This window comes from Marmota marmota, unplaced genomic scaffold (genome assembly GCF_001458135.2).
Source record: "Marmota marmota marmota unplaced genomic scaffold, marMar, whole genome shotgun sequence".
Lineage (NCBI taxonomy): Eukaryota > Metazoa > Chordata > Mammalia > Rodentia > Sciuridae > Marmota > Marmota marmota.
Window position 1 is genome coordinate 3755715 of NW_026000108.1, and position 19556 is coordinate 3775270.

At 62.9% G+C, this 19556-nt stretch overlaps 1 protein-coding gene and 1 long non-coding RNA gene across 4 annotated transcripts in view; one reads left to right on the forward strand and one right to left on the reverse strand.

The window, feature by feature from the left end:
• LOC125610915 overlaps positions 1–6773 on the forward strand; it is a 10292-nt gene extending 3519 nt beyond the window's left edge. For 2 of the 3 annotated variants that reach the window (XR_007340972.1, XR_007340971.1), the window contains 4 exons: positions 373–628; positions 1511–5002; positions 5459–6100; positions 6288–6773. This is a non-coding gene — a long non-coding RNA (uncharacterized LOC125610915). The remainder of the gene's footprint in view (positions 1–372; positions 629–1510; positions 5003–5458; positions 6101–6287) is intronic. The other variant, XR_007340973.1, reaches the window with a different exon arrangement.
• Positions 1–19556, reverse strand: part of Sorcs2 (sortilin related VPS10 domain containing receptor 2) — a 343989-nt gene that overhangs the window by 58787 nt on the left and 265646 nt on the right. Inside the window, 1 exon segment of the mRNA XM_048784122.1 lies at positions 8966–9130. Coding sequence (XP_048640079.1) covers positions 8966–9130 — 165 coding nt within the window.

A 19556-nucleotide genomic window follows, 5' to 3' on the forward strand; every position in this document is an offset into this window, starting at 1 on the left:
TGGACAGAACCCACAGGAAGGAGGGATGGGGGCTGGGAGGAGAAAGGGGGGGGGCGGGAGGGGTCAGGAGGGGACAGGAGGGAGGGGAAGGCATGTGGAGGGGCGCGCTGCCAGCACCCAGGGCGGCAGGAGTGGGAGGAGGTCAGGGTGTGGAGGGGACCCAGGGCTGGGGCTCTGTGCAGGCTGCTGGCCTGGTCCAGGCGCCTCCACCCTGCAGGGTGGATGGCACCACGTTCTCCTGCTGTGGACTTGATCTTCACATTGTGTTTGAGCTTGAGAGGTCAGGCTGATGGATGGCAGGGCACGTGCTAGGCCCCCAGTCAAGGCCCTGCTCCTACAGGGGACAGATTCTCAGCTCCTGTCTCCTCCTAGTGACCACTGCTGGCCTCTACCCCAGGAAGGTCATGGCTGAGTGCCCTGGGCACCCAGTCATGGGGCAGCCCCCCAGTGGGCCTTGCTCTGCAAATGTCCGGCCTGCGAGAGAGCCAGAGGTTCAACACTCATGGAGAGCACCAGGCCAGGAGAGGCCTGCAGGGGGGACGGCACGTCCTGCACGTCCAGGCCTCCCCACGTTCCACTGGACTCTGCAGATTTTGCAGCCCCTGCCGGACACCCCCAGCTGAGGCGGGTAAGCCAGGGTGGGAGGGAGCGGCCGGGAGGCATGGCCGGGCTGAAGGCAGGGAGTCCTCTGTCCTGGCCTGGTGGACGGGAGGCCAAGGGCAGAGAGGCCTGTTTAGGGATGGGGCAGGCCCTGGGAGGAGTGGAAGGGGCAAGGAAGTGACACGGTCCTTGGTTCCGTGCCCTGGAGGCAGGGATGGGGACGGCTGGTCCTTGGGACCCTGGTGGAGACCGTACCAGTGTGAGCTTTAGAGAGCAAGTGTGAGAGGCAGGGCCACAGGACGAGACCCAGAGCTGCTGCCCCGAGGGCCGCCGTGGGAAGGTCCTTCCCTCCTCAGGGTGACAGTCCTGAGAGGAACCTGAGACCCTCCTGGAGGAGGAAGCCAGGTCTCAGGTGGCCTGGTGGGGAGTGCCACCCCACAGAGGGGACACAGGTGCTCCATGTTCCAAGTGGAAAACTGGAGTGGGGTCCAGTAAGGGCTACCCCCAAACCCAGCCGCTCTGGGAAACTGAGGGACAGCAGAAGCAGGCAGGCCCTCTCCCCCTGCCCCCCCGACCTGCCGAGGCAGGTTGTGAAGCCAAGGTGGGCCCTCCCCACTTCTCCTGCCCTTCTTCCCTGAAGACCCTCAGTGACAGGTGTCCTGCCCGTCCCTGGGGGACGGAGGTCACACAAGGATGCCAAGAGGACCCTGAGCCAGTCAGCCTTCGAGGCTTGGCCTAAAGCCCTTCTCTGGCCACTAGCTCAGAGGCCGTGGCCTGGTCCTGCAAGGCCTGGACCTGCCCCCAGCGCCTTCTCCTGCTGGGCCCTTGTCCTGAGTCCTGGGAGGCCCCGGAGTGCGTCCCTGTGCTGATGCTGACACCGTGTCTCTGGGCCTCGGCTTCTGGTCTGCAGGTGTCCTGTGTCCCTCCGCCCCACTCAGGGCCCCTGGTCCCTCTCAGCCTGGTTTCTGGTGACTCTGCCTGTGACACGTTGGTTCCAGCCCATTCGGGATTCTTCCCCCACCCAGAGGCAGGAGCCCGGGGCTGACCCCAGCTCTCCTCTCCAGGGACAGGCTGAGTGGCCACAGGGTTGGCCTCCCTGAGCCGGTGTTTCCGCCCCCATCCAGAAAGCCCCCTGGGGCAGGGTGTGTCTGTGGGTCCACAGCTGACCCAGCAGCTGCAAAAGCGCGGCCCCGCAGACTGACCGCGGCCCCGCAGACTGACCGCGGCCCTGCTGCCAACGCTCCCGGAGCCAGTGGAGGGACCTCCCACCCGAGGCTGCGGTGCCAGGGCCAGGCCCACCTGCGCTCCGCCTGTCCACCCTCCTTCCGCGACTCTCAACCCCCTCGGCCCGGTGGGCCCCGCGCTCTCCCTGCCCTCCGGGCCTGCAGGGCTCTTGTCCCAGGGAGGCTGCCTTCCCCGCCCCCCTGCTGTCCCCACTCTGTTCTCAATGGCCTCCCCACCCACCTCTGATTCACCCAATCTCAGAGGTGTCCCAGCCCCGGCCCCCTTCCCTGGAGCAGAACCAGGTGGACAGTGCCCCTGTCCCAGTGCCTCACTGCTGTCCAGCTGGGTCCACTTAGGAATTCAGAGAAGAACTGACCAGACCCTGCCCTGCTCTGCGCTCCCTGCTCGGCGGAGGCTGCGTGGGCCGTTGGCCCGGGAGCTGGGAAAGCCCACACCTGGAGGGGAGCCAAGCCCAGCAGAGGGTCCTGGAGCCCCCGCAGCAGGACACGGGCAGGACCACCCGTGGGAAGGAAGTGGGTGCTGATGCAGGACATGTGCACCAGCCTCTTCCCTGCACACTGTGGCTCTGGGGTCCCTGCCTCTGTGGCCCCCTTGCGAGGAGGGAGCAGAGCCCCAGTGCAGGCCTCAAGAGGCACAGACTCGAGCTGCCTCCAGTGCCTTCCAACAACCAGGACGTATCCTCCAGGACGGAGGCAGGGGAGAGGCCCCACTTCAGGGAGGCTGCTCCCCCCAGGACCTCACCATAAGCCCCTGGGGAGGCAGCCCCTCCAGCCTGTCCTAACTGAATGCTTTTGCCCTGGTAATGACACTGGAATCAAAGCCCTGCTTCTTTAACTCTGGAGGCACATGCAGAAAATAGCCATGGCCATAAGACTTTCCTCTCGAGTGGCTAAGTCATTGCCCAGCTAACCCTCTGTGGCCCCCAGATGCCCTGTGGAGGCTGGCGACCCCCCTGGGCTTTCTCACACACTCACCCTGCCTGCACCCAGCCGTCCCCGCTAACCAGTTGCTGCCCCACGTGGTGGCCTCTGGGCCTTTGCACGTGTGATCCCTCTGCCTGGGACAGCATCCTTCCTCTCTCTGCCACCCAGGTAACCCCAGCCCTTCAGAGGAGCCTCCTCCCCACCTGACGCTCTGCAGACAACAGCCCACATTTCCTGGTCTGTCGTCCAGGTGCTGAGTGGCTGCCGGGGCCCCTTTCCACGAAACCTCCCTCTGATGGAGGGAGAGACCACAAGGAAGCAGCCAGGTCCCCGAGCATGCAGGTGCCTCCCCACGGCTCTCTACACTAGCTGCTCTGCCAGTCTGAGGGGACGGCCATAGCACCGTGCCACAGAGCCGCAGAGCTGGGCTCAAACAATGCAGTCGCTCCCAGTCCTAGAGGCCAAAAGTCCAAGGTCAAGAAGTGGGCAGGGCAGGCTCCTCCCTCCTGGGTGTGTGGATGCAGTCTCCCCCGTGTTTTCATGTGGTGGTCCCTCTGTGTGTCTGTCCTGGTCTCCCCTTCTCGTGAGGATGCCAACCAGACAGGATGAAGCTCCCCACTAGTGACCTTGCTTTACCTTACCAACCTCTGTGAAGAGGCCCCCACACAGTCACATACCAAGGTCCTGGGGTCAGGGCTCAGCACACGGACCTTGGAGGACATAGTCCTGGCATGAGCGCCACCAGCACCAGATCCTCTGCAGTCCTGGCCCCTCCCAGCAGCCTGGGTCTGTCAGAGCACACCCCTGTTCCAGGAGAGGCATTGCATTTCCCACTCCTCTGCACACGGCACGTTGCCCATGCTCTGCTCGCCCTGGGCACAGAGTTGAGCCCGGGGCCTTCGTGGCCAGGTGCACTGGTGTTTTCTGGGTGAGTGGACACGTTTGGCTCCAGGGCAGGAGCTCATAGGCCTGCTCTGTGAAGGGCCAGCCTTGCCGGCCGAGCTGTCTCTAGACCAGTCACCCATCTCACTCTGGGAAGAGCGCGGTGGCCAGAGGCGGCACACAGGCCAGTGGGTGGCTACTGGCTATCACGAGGACAGGCGGCAGGCCTCTGTGCGCTGACCCCTGCTCGGGGCCCATGATGAGAAACCACCACCTTTGGCACTTAGAGGGCTTAAGTCTCATGAGGACAAGCAGCCCCTGTGTCCCTTCAAACGGGCCCGTCCCGAGGCAGAGCTCAGCCAATATCCACAGCAGGCAGGGGACGTCCTCGTCTGTCTGGGCCCGTGAGCACCTGGCAGCAGCCGTGGTCAAGGGGCCAGGAGCCGAGGCACATGTGTCACTTGCTCCTCATTTAACACACTCACCCACACACGCACATGGACACGCACACACATGTGCGCACACACGCACACACCCACGCACACAACCACACACCCACGCATACACCCACGCACACACACACACACACCCACGCACATGCACGGTGAGCACGGCTCCCTCTCTGCGGATGCAAAACCCAAGGCTCAGGGAAACAGGCCGCTGCCCAAGGTCGCGTAGTGGTCTCCGCCCGGCAGACCTGTTCGCAGAGCGATCAGTTCGCTGAGCAGCCCAGGAAGGTGACCGGTCACCCGAGTCTGCCCTCTGGTCGGCTGCATGACTCAGGCCCTTTGTGCCTCCAGTTTACCCATCTATAAACCAGGAGAGCCCTGCTCACAGCCGCAGTCGGTGGACCAAGTACCAGTCCACAGTATCGTCCCTGGGAGCCCGTGACAGAGCCTCCATGTCAACGAAGCCATCGTCACTGTCGTCACCGCCTTTGCTCCTGTATCTGATGCCCCCCAGGGACTTCGTGGAGCATTTCCGACTCAGTCTCACGGGAGATGATTTTACAATCCACCATCCCCGGCTTCAGAAATAGGACTTTCTGCTTAATAAACGGCAAATACCAGCAATGAACAGGGTCAAGCCCCGGGGACATCGCAGTCCCCACAGCCCAACTGCACAGCTCTGTCCATGGGGCGAAGGAAGCAGGATGTGCTGTGTGGCGGCACCTGCCGCGTGGAGGCCAGAAGGCGGCAGGGCAGAGAGGACAGGGTCGGCAGGCAGTGCACACAGAGGCCCGGGCACTCCCGGCAGCTGGACACGACTGGCGGCACTCAGACCCCGTCACCCTGCACAGCGGGAAGCCTCCAGCCCCACAGCGCCTGGACTCCCTTGTCGTTGGAGACCAGGTTGGGGACGCCCCCACAATGCCACAGTGGGATGAGGCCTTTCCTGCCCTTGGCTTCTCTGGGGGCAGCAGGGGAGGGGAGAGGCCGTGGGGTGAGTGGGGCTGGCTCCGGGCCCGAGTCTGGCTGGCCTCAGGGACAGGGGCAGTGGCCACTTGGGCTGCCTGGATCTCAGCCCCAGCCCTGCATTCGTGACATTGGCAAGTCCAGGGGCTCCTGCTGCCCACCTTCCTGACAGGCAGAGGCTGAAGGTCCCGGGGTGTCCAGGCTGCAGGCTCCTGGGAGCATCCTTGAGGGTCCAGACTGAAGCCCCATCCGCTCCTCCAACCTTTAGAGAGCACCCGACGCTGCCCACTGGAGCCCCTTTGTGCTCAAACACCCAGAGTGACACCTGTCCCTGCGGAGCCCCAGCAGAGGCCAGTGGTCAGAGCAAAATGAACAAAATTGTTCTATCCCCAGGGAGAAGTCACGTTGCTTCTGGGTCCTGAAGGCTGGGGTCAGAGAGAGCTGCAGACTGCTGCTGACCCTGAGTCCCTGCCAGCAACCTGGTGCCCACCGGTCAGTGCCCAGCAAGACGTCTGGCCTCTCACCCCACATTACAAGGGCTGCCCCTTTGCACCGGCCTTCGCTTGACAGGATGCCCGCGGACCCTGCCAGGGCTGGAGCACAACAGTGTCCTCTCGTCCCCCCTTTCCCCCATGGTCACCTTCATGCTCTGAAGCTGCCCTAGAAGTGATGCACCTGAGCCCCGGGCAGTGTCCCCCAGTGAGTCCTCCTTGACCGCCCACCCCTAGCCGTGCTGGCTCCTCTGAGTTTCTGGAAGGAAACCAACATCTCGGTGCTGGGAAGGGAAGGAAAACCAGCCAAGGTGTAAAGTCCAGCTTAAGTGTGTCCAGCTTCGGTGCCCACGGCTCTGCCCACAAGCGACAGAGGCCCGAGCATAGGGAGCACCCGTGGGCCACGCGTGCCAGCGTCACGGAGAGCTGGCCCAGGAAGGGCGGGCCAGGCCTACCCCCCCGACCCCAGCAGCCTCACGAGTTTCCCGAGTCTGGGAAGAAGACCACATCGGGCTGTCCCCAAGGAAGCCTGTCCAGGCCCCAGGTAAGGCCGCCTGGGAGGACCCCATCAAAGTGACACGGTGAGGGTCTGAGGGGGGTGGGAAGTGGGGTCAGCCAGAGTGAGGGGGAGGACACAGGGGAGGAAGGGGCTCCCGTCAGTGCCCACCTGCCCACCCTTCTGACTCTGGGCTCGGCATGTGACGCACTTTGATTAACACCGTGTGCCACAGGTCCAAGCCAGCACACAGAGGCTGCCTGTGCCCGGGGGCCTCTGCCCATCATGAAGAGAGCGGGAGCCCAGGGAGACTCAGAGGAGCAAGACCCTGTGCCCAGGAGCCACATCCACCAACCCCACAGCCCAGCGGGCCCCAGCCACACCACAGGCTGGACCAGTCAGCAGCGTGTGTCCAGCTCCGGTGCCCACGGCTCTGCCCACAAGCAGCCACTGGGCCGGGCGGGTGTGTTGTTCAGCATGTGGCAGCAGGCACCTGCCTGTGCACCAGGCTGTTGGTATCCAGGCCTGGCGTTGACCCCGGCACTGCCCGGCTTCTTGGGAATTAGAGATCTTTAAAACCCTATAAACTCCCCAAACCTAAAGCCCTGCTGTCATTGTTATTAATTCCCACCGATTTCTCATTCCTTTACAACCTTAAATAAACCTCTTTACTCCCTTTTTCTTTCCTTACTCACAGAAAAGAGCCAAGGAAAAGAACCAAGATTTCAGCTCCATTAATTTTTCAGGGCACCGTAAATTAAAGAGCCATCGCGACGCTCGAAAATGAGTCTCCGTGGTTGTGTTCGGCTCAGATTACAGGGGAGGCCAAGTCGCACTGTTAACACCCACAAGCACACACCAGCCGAGCAAGGTGCTGGGAGCAGAGGCGGCCCCAAGGCCAGGGGATGTGGGACTCCAGATCTTGGCAAGGAGACCAGGCCCTGCGGACAGCTGGGCTCAGTCCAGCCAGGAGCCTCTCTAAGCAGGTCTCTGCCCTGGCTGATCCCTCCTGGCAGCCATCTGTCATTTATCTAACCGACCTCCAGCAGTTCATTCATTCATTCATCTCCCTCCCGCTCATACACCACCCACCCATTCACCCTGATCCACTCATCCACCCACATATTCACCACCTCATCCAGGTGTACTCCAGCTGTCTACCACCTTCCCATCCACAACCCACTCATGAATCTACATCCATCCACCCACCCATCCACTCATCCTTCCATCCACCCACCCATCTACTCATCCTTCCATCCATCCACCCATCCATCCATCCACCCATCTATTCATCTATCCATCTATCCATCCACCCACCTATCCACCCGTCCTTCCATCCACCTATCTACTCACCCATCCACCCACCCACCCACCCATTCAACCCTCCCTCTCTCCCTTCCTCCATCCACAGGACCCCAGAGGGCAGGCAGTGGGGACACAGGTTGCAAAGGGAGGCTGCTGCCCTGAGTGGCCTCCACCTGCCCCCCAGACCCCTGCTGCCCTTTCCTCCTTTCACTGGTGGGGGCCTGGCCTGTTCAGGGGACAGCACTTCCTCCCTCTGATACCTGGTTGAGTCACCCATGAGTGGCCCCAGCAGAAGACTGGTGGGAAGGAAGAGAGGGGCTGGGACAACGTTCCTCCTGTCCTGACCGTCCAGCCACAGCTGGCAGGGGCTGTGTTACTGTAACCAGGACAAGGCCCCTCCTGCCACCTTCCCCGTGACTGCACTCGGGCATGACGAGAAGCCAAAAATGGCTTCACCAAAGCCAAGTCCTGATCCCTAGAACCTGGACTGTACCTTACGCGGCAAACGGGACTTTGCAGATGTGATTGTTAAGATGCAGAGATGACCTTAGGCTGCCGGGGGCGGGGCTCCATGTGAACGAGGGATGGCAGGAGAGATCTCCCACACACGCGCGCGCGCACACACACATGCACACACACTTGCACACGCGCACACGCAGTGGGTGTTGTGCAGACGGAGCAGGGAGGTTTGAAGATGCTGTCCCTGAGAGTGGCATCTGCAGCTAGAAGGGGTAGCTTGGCAGCCTCGGGAACCAGCAAAGGCCAGGCCAGGTTCTCCCTGGAGTCCAGAGGAGCGCGGCCCTGCGGTACCTGGATCTCAGTGCAGTGAGTCTGACTTCATACTGTGAGAGGCCAGTTTTGTCACAGTTACGCTAAGCCAGATAGCCTCTGGTCACTGGTCACAGTGGCTGCAGGAAGCTGACCAAGGCCTCTTCGCCAGCCCTGGCTCCTCTCTGGGGCCTTTCCCGCCCGGTGACCTCTCCCCGCACAGCCTCCAGGAGCTGGTGGCAGCTTCCAGGTCCTGTGAAGGGCTGGGCACCTGCCACGCTCCCTGCCGTGGGGAGGACCCCCTGTTCCCAGCAGGGCCTGGAGGACATGGCTGCCAAGGAGTGGATGCTGCCCTGAAATGCGGGTCACCTGGCTCCTGTTGGTGAAGGTGGACGCGCATCCCAGGCAGAGGGAAAGGGCCTGCAAGACCTGGCCCAGGAGGTGTGCGGAGCATTCTGGAAGTAGGGGAAGGCCCTAATGGCTAGTGTGTGGGGAGAGAGAGAGTGCAACAATGCGGTGGCCAGCTGTGACCGACTGACCCTCCCCAGGCCTCTGTGCCCAGTGCCTGCTCACCTCCACCTTCCTTAGTCCCCACAACAGTCAGGCAGCTGTCACTCCCCACACTGACACTCCCCACGCTGGCACGGGCCACACACCTGTGACTAGAGTCTGGGCCTCGCAACCCCGGGGAGGCTTCTCCTGCACCAGCCTAGGTGTCTGAGTCCCACTGAGGGAGAAGGCTGCTTCTGAGCTGACATTTGTCCAATAGGGTGCCCCACCCACGGGTCTGCGGCAGGTGTCCCTGCTCTGTCGACTGCACGCGCCCCTGTGCCCCCTTACCTTGTTCTCCTTGGTGTAGGCGAGGACCTTGTCCTCCTCCTTGGGGTGGAAGATGAGGGTCTCCACCAGGAAGGTGATCGGCTGCTTCTGGAAGGTGGCGCCCTCGTCGGTGCTCAGGAAAAGGCTCTGCTCGCGGTCGCTGAGCGAGGAGCTCACCAGGATGATCTGCAACACAGGGCAGCGTGAGCCTCCAGCCAGCGTGGCCTCCCCACGACAGAACACTAGTGCCCACCCTGTGCCCAGTGCTGGCCCTTGGTGCGCTGATGCCCGCCCTGTCATGACACTGAGGCTGGACCGTGGACCTCTGCCACGAATGAGACTCCAGCTCAGGGGGAGCCCAGCAGGTGGGCGCATCACCGGGTATGGCTGACCTGGGGCCTAGAGGGAGCGGAGCAGCAGGGGTGGACGGGAGGGCGTGATGGACACAGGGGCTGTCTGCACAAGGGGACACTGACGGGGGCGAGGACCGGGCTCTGACAGGCTGAGGTGCTGAGGGGAGCCTGTGGGGAGGGGGCAGCAGGGTCCGGGTTCTGTTGGCAAGAGGGCCACGATGGGTCCAGCGTGTCCCCTAGAAGGACGCCCCTGCCCTGACCCCACACCTGGGAACGTGACCCTATTGGCCATGTGATTATGAGCTCAGTCAAGATCCTTCTGAGTCAGGGTGGCCAGGCCAATGACTGGTGTCCTCCTAAGATGACCAGATGGACACAGATATGAGAGGGGTGCACCTCTGAGTCCCGGATGTCCAGGGACTGGCCAGGACACCAGGAAAAGGCAGAGAGTGGACAGTCCTGTGAGCCTCCAGAGGAGCTGGCTTGCTCACACCATGCCCTGGACGTCAGCCTCCAAGCCAGGGGACAGGAGTTCCCAGCTGTGGGGCTCTGGAGAGGTGGCCACAGGACAGTTCTACAGCACATGGGAGCCCGGGAACATGGAGGTTGTCACCTGCTCTACATTCCCTCATGTCCACGTGGCTTAGTAGACATGGGCCCCCATGGTGGCCTGGGCCCCGGCTGGGGCTTTGGTGGCTTAGACTGGGGATGTCCGTGTCCTTCCACCTGCCATTTCCACTCCGTGCGTCACTGCAGTGGCTGGAGTGACAGATGTGACACCCTTAGGAGGGGCCCAGGCACCAGGAGCACCCTGCTCTCCAAGGCCTCCTACAGGGACGCTGCAGCAGGCCTGCTCTGTGGTGCCAGGACATGCCCTGTGCGTGGCCAGCACCTGGGTGGGCAGCCGGGCAGCTCCACCCCTGGCCTCCATTCACTGAGTCCTGGGGCACTGGCGTCCCTGGGCCGCATGGGACTCCCTTTGGTCTCACAGAGGGGCAGGACGGGACAGCCAGCCTACTGCTCACACCCTGGTGACGGGCAGGCCCAGAGGTGGAAGAAGGACATGGACATCCCGTCCAAAGTGACGCTGCCAGGGTCCCCAGGCGTGGCGGGTCCCAGAGCCTTGGGGTCCAACACCCGGCCGCACGGGGGGCCGACAGGGCGAGGCTGGCCCCTGCTGGCTGGACTCGGTGTCCACCCTGCAACTTCACCCCACTGCCCACTCCACCCGCCAGCCACTGCGGCCCACTCCCTCAGCCCCGCGGCTCACTTTATCTCCCTCCCGGCTGCTCACAGCGGGCAGATGTCCACCCCCGGACAGCACCGTAGGCATTCTGGGAGCCTCCTGCCTCCCCTGCGCGCAGGGCCTGGCACTAGGTGGGTGCTACGACCCAGTAAATGGGTCTGGGAACCTCAGTACACACCAGGGCTGCGGTGCAGGGTGGCCTCTGCCCCACAGCCTGTGTCTGCCCTGCCCATCCCCTCCTGCAGGCCCAGGGCTCTGCCAGGGGCACCCCAGGTGAGAGGAAGGAAAGAACGGCTGGCCAGGCGCCAGCCATCGGCTCGGAGCTATTTTGGGCCTCACAGTTGGAAGAGCAAGCAGGAGCGCGGGGGGCGGGGGGCAGGGCTGTGGAGCCCAGGAAGTCACCAACCAGCCGCCAGGCAGAGGCTGGCAGATTGTTCCTCCAAGTTGGGAAGCAGTTTCTATTTTAAAGGGGGTATTTTTACTGCTTACTATTCTGGGAAGACATATGGTACCTGCACCAGGTTCCGGGGCCCACGCGGCTGGGCGTTTGAAATCCGAGGGACCAAGCCAAACACTCCAGAGAAACATTCCACGGGCTCATTTGACGACGGCCAGTCCACTTGTAGTGTGGGCCCCAGAAAGGGCTAGACAATGTGGGGCCCAACCGCCATCGGAGGAGGGGAGGCAGCGCGTCCTCTGTTTTGCTGCGTACTCAGGTGCGCCTGCTGGGGAGGCTCGGCCGTCCCCACTGCTCAGACGGGGAAGCTGAGGCCAGAGTGGCTGAGCGCCTTGTGGGCGTCACACCGCCTGCCCAGCTGGAGCCAAGTCCCCTCCACGGCTCACCTGTGGGACTGCGCTGGGCTCCCTCCCGCTGCGTCTGACCCGGAGCCCCCATGCCCTGTTCTGCTCTTGGATTGGCCTGTGTCAGCCTGTTCCCACCTGGACCCTTGCTAGGACCTGCTATCAGAGACACTGTGTCCTGAGGAGCTGACGAGTCACCACCCTGGTCCACAAGGCTTCCCACCACCTCCTCCAAAGGCGGGGCCGAGGTCCCATTCTGCCTGCGGTGCCGCTCGTCACACAGTAACTCTCCACACTAAAAAAAATCAAAACACGAAGACACCCGACAAATGGCAGAAACCGCCCTGGCTCTACCAGACTCTGCTGCGGGCTTCTCAGAGCGTCCACTCCCTCCAGAATCTCACCCCGGGACTCAGTTCCTTCGCCCTTCACCAAGCTTAGGCCCAAAGGGTCCCTGGTCCCAGGATGGGGTGCCCTGAGTCACCTGTCTGTTGAAAACCCAATTCCTGTGGGGTCCAGAGAACTTGGCCTTGATGCCCAGAGGGGAAGACCATGGAAGCAAACCGACACAGGGCCTCCGCCCCCACTTCCCAGGGTCTCGTCCCTGCCAGGTGAGCTGTGGGGACCAAGGACAGCTCCCCCACCCAGTGCTTGCTCCTGGCCCTGGAGAGTCCCGCTGGGACGGTCAGCAAGTTTGGGTGGCCACTCATGTTGCAGGAGGGGGCTGCCCCAGGATGACCATCGGCTCCCCTCACCCTCAGGACACACGGCCTGCGTGCTTGTGCACGGCCTTGGACACACCAGAGGCTGGAGGCAGTTAGGGCCCAGGAGCCAACAGGACCTGGCCTAGGCAGAGGCAGTGGACTGGGCAGCAGTGGGCAGGGCCTGGGCACTTCAGAGCAGTCTGGTGGCTTTGGGTGGGGGAAGAAGGAACGTGCTAAGCTGCTGGCTTGGACAGAGGGTATGTGGCCCTGCTCTCACAGGGAGGGGGACCTGGGCAGAGCCAGTTTGGGGAGACAACCATGAGGTCGAGCTGAGCTGCTGAGGTTCTGAGGCGCACCCAGGGACAGGAGGGATTCAGGGAGGAGGCAGGCTTTGGGGGTGAGGTGCACAGACACAGTCCTGGGAGTGGACCAGCACACCCAGCGAGGTCATCTAGAATGGGCCATTTTAGCTGTTTGAAACAGGGGTTGTGAAGTCAGGAGAGAAACAGGCTGGGGGGGGCAGGTGACCTCCCAGAGGGGCCTGGCAGGACCACAGGGGGCAGAGGACCCACAGGCTCCCACCTCCTTCACTGCAGCCCTCGACTATGCCTGGGCCTCTCCAGCCGGTGTCAACCCCGTCACTCTGTGGGTCTGGCCCCAGAGGCCTCTGCCTGGAGGGGTGCGCCCGGCTCCTCTTCCCTGAGTTGTATTAGCAATGTTATATTTTTATGTTAACTTCTAAATTAATACTGATTTTCACCAACAAATCATACGAGTGCACATTTTTAGGGTCCAACAGGACACACACATGCAATGTGGCATGTGTACATGACAGCCCCTGACGTGCCCATCACCGTAGCCACTTACCACCTCAAAACAGCTGAGAGAGAGCCGTCCAGTGCGGTCCTTCCCACTCTGCAGCAGCCCAGAGCCCCCAGCCCACCCTGAACCCCGACCCTGTTCTCGTGCTGTGTCAACGCCGACTGTGGACACTCTCTGAAAATGTCCTTTTACATCACAGCATCACCACGTCCACCTCCAGAACCTTCCATCACCCATGGGGACGCTCCAGACCCGTTCTTCCCTGACCTCCCACTTGCTGGACGTCTCCCCACAAGGCCACACCACAGGGGACATGGGCATCTCACTCAGTGCTGAGCCCAGGCCCTGGTGCCTGCAGTAGGCGCTTTAGTGCTGTCCGCTGGACGACTGATGTCTCTGAGCCTCACCCGTGGCCAGCACTTGGGGGCTGTTTGTGCCGAGCTGTGTGGGCCGGTGCTCAGGCTGAAACCCAGGGGGACTCACAGACCACACAGCCTCCTTGGATCTGCCGCCCTGGGCAGGAGGGGGAGAAACCCCGTCCTCAGCAGCTCTGGGCGGCCCAGATCCCTGCAGGTCTCCAGCATCCGTCCCAGGACATTGACCTCTGACCTCACGCCAGTCCTCCCTCCACTGCACAGGGAAGCCTCTGGTCCCTGTGCCCAGCCTTCCTGGCACAGTGGGCTCTGAGAAAGCCCTGGTGGTGGAGGACCAAGGACTCTGACCTACCAGGTCCAGGGAGGTCCACCAGGTCGGCTCCTGCGGCCCCACAGGCACCGGCACCCCCGGAAAAGAGCTTCCCCCACACACGCACTTGACCAAAGGCGAATATGCATCCGGGCAGGGCTTGCCCACCCCAGCCTGGGTCCTGGAGACGCGCTCCAAGGCTGCAAAACCCTGGGCACAGGAGGGGCCCTCGCCACGCAGCGCGACCGCATGCCCACTTTTAGAACTCCTCCGGATCTGCGCAGACCCACGTCAGGGGCCTGTGGGTGCTGCCCAGGCACCCAGAGCAGGGCCATTCACAGGCGGTTGTGCTCAGCAGGATGGTGCCCCTCTGAGGAGCAGGTGAGCCCCTGTGAAGGAAGGTTGGAGGAAGTGTGCCCACAGGGTAGCTGTCACCCAGGACCAGGTGGAGCTGCACCAAGTCAGAGCACTTGGACTGGACACCCAGGCTGTGAGCTGCGTGGGACCCAGTGAGCACTCCCTCCTGGGGCTAGACCTCGGCACACAGATGCCCGGGGCAACGATTCCAGATGCGGTGTGTTCTGGAATTTATCAGGTAGATGACTGAGTCACATAGGTAAGTGTGTGTGTGTCACATAGGTAAAGTGTGTGTGTGTCACATAGGTAAAGTGTGTGTACATACACACACACACACACACTCCACATAAAGGTGCGTGGGTGCAGGTATGCTTGTGAGCCAGGCTGGAAGGCCAGGTACGCTGGACGTCCCAGTGGCCAGGCCCTGGAACCAAGTCTCTTTCGTCCGAGACGCCTGGCTCCTTCCCAGCTGCTCGGCACTGCCCAGCGGGAGAACCCCTTGGCTATTTGTGGAATGAATAAATGCATTTTCGTCAATGGATATTTTTTATAGAATGTGTCAGATCTGTCATCAGAGAGACGCCACTAAGTTGTTCCCAGGAGCGGCGTGCTGGTGAGCAGAGGCCACGGAAGCTCCGTGGGCAGGAACCGCTTTCTAATCTGGACTTCTACAACCCGACTGCCGGGTCCTCGCACTGTACCCGGTGGTCTCCTCCCCGTCTCCCCTCAGTCCTCCTCTCCATCCCTGCCCTGAAACCGCCCTGGGGAAGGACCTGGGAACCCGGGAGCAGGGAGCTGTGCTCCTCGAGCCTGGTGCTCAGTGCAGGCGCTGGCCACGCCGCCCCAGCAATCCTGATCTGCCCTCCTGTCCCCCAGGACATGTCCGCACTGACCTCAGCTCCCAGGCTGAGAACCAGACGTGTCCTCGTCTTCCCTTCATGACAATGAGCAGTGGGAGACGTTGTGCCATGCAGAGAAACAGGAGCAGCCCAAGGCCACCCACCCCTCTGCGTGGAGACAACTTGACCCACATCAACAGAATCTGTAAAACATCCACTAACTGAGGTCGGAGAGGCCTGGTCCGTCCTGACTGCTGGCCTGGAAAGCGCTGGGATGCCAGGAGCGTCCCCAAGAACACCTGTGACCTGAGCCAGAGCAGGCCCTTCCCTTCCACCACAGGTGACTTGGAAGTCGCAGCCCCGTGGTGCTCACTAAAGAGGGAGACATATTCAGGAAGTGTGCAAATAACCCCTCGCCGGGCCTCATGGCCTTGCCGTGTGGACTTGGGGTCCACACCCTGTGTCGTGGGAGGCCGCCAGCCTCTGCGTGGGTAACTACTGGCGATCTGGGTTCTGAAAGGGCCTCAGCCGGGTTCCGGAAGAGCCTGGTGTGACTGTGTTTGGTTGGGCTGTCCGAGGACACTTTGCAGCAGTGGGGAGCCTGGTTTCCCGGGCGGAATGCGGCGGCTGATTCTCCGGAGCCACTGTGTTGGGAGGTTGTCTGTTATCAGGGCGGCTGCGTTAAGTGGTAGGATTAGATCAGGGGACGGTTTGCTCATTTATCTGCCCTTAACTGAGCAGCGGAAGGAAGGCCGCGAAGACACCGCAGCTCCTGTGTGTCAGGCTTTCCAGAGGCGCCGCGGCGGCCTCCTGGGTGGAGATGACAGCCAGCCTCCTCCCCTTTCTACCTGTGATCAGAGCCAAGACCACGGGCTGCCGCTGGAGCAGCTGGAGAAATGCTCCCGAGCTTCGCCAAGGCCACTGTCATCGTCCTCCCTTGAGGGGGCCATGAGCTGTCACAGGGCCCATGTCTGCACGAGGTCAGGTCAAGGGGCCAGCCCATGAGGAAGGCAGAGCCGGGCGGCCCTCCGTTGCAATCCCCTGTCTGGGGGGAGCCAGGCCTTGCAGCGGGCAGCCAGGGTCAGTGTCTGAGCTCAGACCTGTGTGAGTCACGGTTGGCACAAGCAGCGCCTCTGGCTGTGGCTGGAGGACACGGGGCAGGAGCCAGCCATGCCGAGCGCTGACGGAGGGCCTGCTGTGAGCCCGGCCTGGACCGCATGTCTGCGACGTCCTTGGACAGCACTGCTACCCGTCTCCCAGGAGTCCCGGTCATGGTTTGAATAAGTGTCCCCAAAGCCCATGTGCTGAAGGCTTGGTCTTCCACCGTGACGCTCCTGGCAGGGGGTGGGACCTCCAGGGGGAGGAGGGGGCTGACTCAGGAGTCTGGAAATCAGGACTCAGAGTCAGGAAGGCTCTGGGAGCAGAGAACCAAACCCACCCAGGGCCTCCCACACTGAGGAGGAGGCTCAGGGGTGGGCAGACAGGACAGGGACCAGAGAGGTGCCAGGGAGGATGGCCAGAGGGAGCAGGCCCAGGACAGAGCCAGTGTCAAACATGGCGTGGACACAGGGACCAGTGATGGCCAGGGCAGGCACTGGGGTCTTGGAGTACCATCGGTTGTCTGCGGGGGCTGTGTCCCCTGGGTCTACCGATGGTCAGTATTGGTGTCCGTGGGCACTCTGATTCCAGCGGCGGGCTCCTGTGAATGTCGAGGGAAGCTCTGATCCCCAGAGCCACTGGTTGTGGGTGCTGGAGCCCGGGGGTCCCTGTACCTGTGTCCCTGAGCACCATCGGTCAGTAGGACAGGGCCTTTGTGTCCTGGGCAGTGATGGGGTGAGAGCCGTGCCACCTCTCTCCCTTGTGCCATCAGTCACCATCCAGTCCCGTGCCTTCTGCTCCTCGGTGGCAGGGAGTGGCCCCAGGGCCTGGCCCCTGACGACCCAGAGAGAGCCTGGCGGGTGGTGGGGACTCCGTCTGGGAGCCCCGGCTCCTGGTGGTGAGAGGCCCGTCTCCAGCGGGAACATCATGCAGGAGTTTCCTGATCAGGAAGGACGGGCCCCGTCTGCACCCAGAGCCACCCCTCCCCCCCCTCCCGGGGACCCTGGTTGTGCCCCCTCAGGCACAAACCAAAGAGCCAGGCCCTGTCACTCAAGTCTCAGTGGCACCTGGAAGTAGGATGCGGGCAGCTGCAGAGCCTGGGCACTGAGGGCCAGGGGCCAGCACACACTACTGCAGAACCACCCGGTGCCCCCCTCGGCCTGGACCCCAGTGACCAACTGCCCTCTCGGCCTGTGCTCCTCTCCAAGGCCAGCTGCACTCAGCGAGGAGGAACTGGCCGACCCCAGCGGACTCCTGGCCACAGGGCAGGGCCCCTGGGAGCCGCCGCCCCGCCTGTGGGAGGAAGAGGCCATGGTCCTCCCGCTCCCCTCCCGGGTCTCTGCCCTCCACCTGGGCTGCAGGTTGGAGAGGGGAAGCCTGGCCAGGAGCGGTGCCCAGCTGACTCGACCCCTCTGTGGACACCGACACTCCCCCTGGAGCCAGGGGCCTGAGAGGCTGGCTGCAGGTGCCTCTGGGCCACACGGGGTCGTTCAAACCCCGCTGTCCCCACTGCATAGCAGCGCAGGATGGTCGGCTGAGCACAGGGACAATGAATGCAGTCCCGCTGACGCTGACCAGAGGTGATGCCGCGTCCCCTCCTGACCCCTCTCGAGAGGCAGCGCTGTTGTCCCCCCACCTTTCAGAGAGGTTGATGCTTTCCCCAGAGGTTGCCCAGCCTGGGGAGGCCGAGCTGGTGGAGGGTGCTGGCCGGTGGGGGTCCAGCCCCAGCTCCAGCCCCAGCCTGGCCTCCTTCTGACGTGTGCCCTGGCTCCCACGTGAGCTTCGCCCCTGGGCGTCTCGAGGACGGGTGTCTCCGCTCCACTCCCGTCTTATCATCGTGTCCCTTTGTGCTCCCTCACACCACCCTCACCGCGGGCCGGGAGCGTGAAGGAGGGCTCCAGAGACCCCAGGGAGACCCCCGGTCACCACACACCACCAGGGGAGGGTCTGGGCCGGGCCCCTGCTCACATCCCTGCAGGGCCTGGCCACACTGCCCAGGGCTGACACAACCCCCTGCAATGGGTTCCGGGGTGACCCAGGTCTGTGCCTGTCTCACCACAGCCGGGAACTGACCCATCTGCCAGCCACTGCCCCCCAGGGCCACTGGGTGGAGGACCGACCTGCAGGTGGCAGGCTGGAAGGCAGCTGGGTCACTCAGGGTGGGCTGGCCCCCTGGCCAAGGAGAGAGACCTTGTTACCTTGGAGACTGAGGCTGAGAAGGACCCTTGTGGTGGCCCCAGGCCCGCCCTTCAGCATGTAGCCTGTCAGAGGGGCAGGAACCCCTGCCAGGCCGCATGTCCACCCAGGGGAGCCACACAAGTCAGCCTTGCCACGGGTGTGGACTTGTGCTGGCGCCACCCCGGCCTCACGATGACATCTGCCCTGGGTCGACCTTTGCCACCAGGCCCCTCTGCTGTGGTGCTGGGGCAGCTCCCAGTGCGCCTTCCCAGGACTTCCTGGGCTGAGCGGAGCCCCCGCCTCCCGCGTCATCCCCTCCCCTGGGGGTCCGCGGAGGGAGCCCGGGAGGTAAGAAAATGCCCAGAGCCTCTGGCGGCCTTCGCCACGGCTATGTGCCAGGGTCCAGCAGCTGGCAGAGTGGGAGGCCACAGCGGGGACCATGGAGCAGTGTGAAGGCTGGGTGCACAGTGGCTGGCTGAGTCCCCCGCTGGGCAGCGGCAGGCGGGACCCCACCCAGAGCAGGGCAGGGCGCCTGGCCCTCGGCTGAGGCTGCTGCGTCTCCAACCCAAGGAAGACAGTCAGTGGCACCGAGGGAGAGACCTGAGGGGGGCTGCTCTGGGAAACAGGTGACCCTGACAGCCTTCCCCGCAGGGACGGAGACCTTCAGCAGCAGGAGAGGAGCCAAGGCATGGCATGTGGTCAGGGGTCCCACCAAGGACTGAGCGGGGGATGAGGGCAGAGGACTCTTGTACACACCTCATCTCCCTGGGCCTCATGATTGACCCTTGAGGAGGGTGGCGTTAGCTTCCTGGAGCCCAGAGAGGCTGACTGACTTGCCCAGGGCCACACAGCATGTCGGGAGCATAGGGCCACATTACAGAGGTGTGTTCGTAACGTGCACCGCGTCATGGAAACGATTCTGTTGTCACATTTGCCATTTACAAACCTCACACGCCTTGAGGACCCTTTGGTGCCAGCACTTCCCTAGTGAGCTTATGGACATAGAGCACAGAGGAAGCCTCCGCCCTGGGAGCTACATGGACCACGGTGTGTGTGCACGGTGTGTGCGTGACACAGACACTAAGAAAACAAAGGAAGGACGATGGCTTCAAACAGTGAAGCACCCGTGCCAACACACAGAGGCGAAGCGATGTGGATGCCCGGCACCTAGGAGTGTGGCCTGCTTTCCCGGCCAAGCCCAAGGCGCTGAGCTGCCCCCAACAGCTGCCAAGGGGGAGCAGACTCCGCCCCCCTCCGCCTCCACCCCCCCCCCACACTCCGCAGCGGCTCGTCCTCAGGTGGTTCAGGAGCCATCGCGGGCTGCGGGTCCTGAGGACAGACAGTGGGTTCTGTTCACACCCCACACCACCCCAGTGACTGGACCAAAGCCCATGGGGAGCACTCTCCAAGGCATGGGTGGGTGGGTGGTGGGGTGGAGGGCGGGAGGGATGAACAGGTGGGTGTGTGTGTAGGTGTGGGTGGACAGGTAGGCGTGTATGATTGATGTGACGTCCGAATGAGCTGATGAAT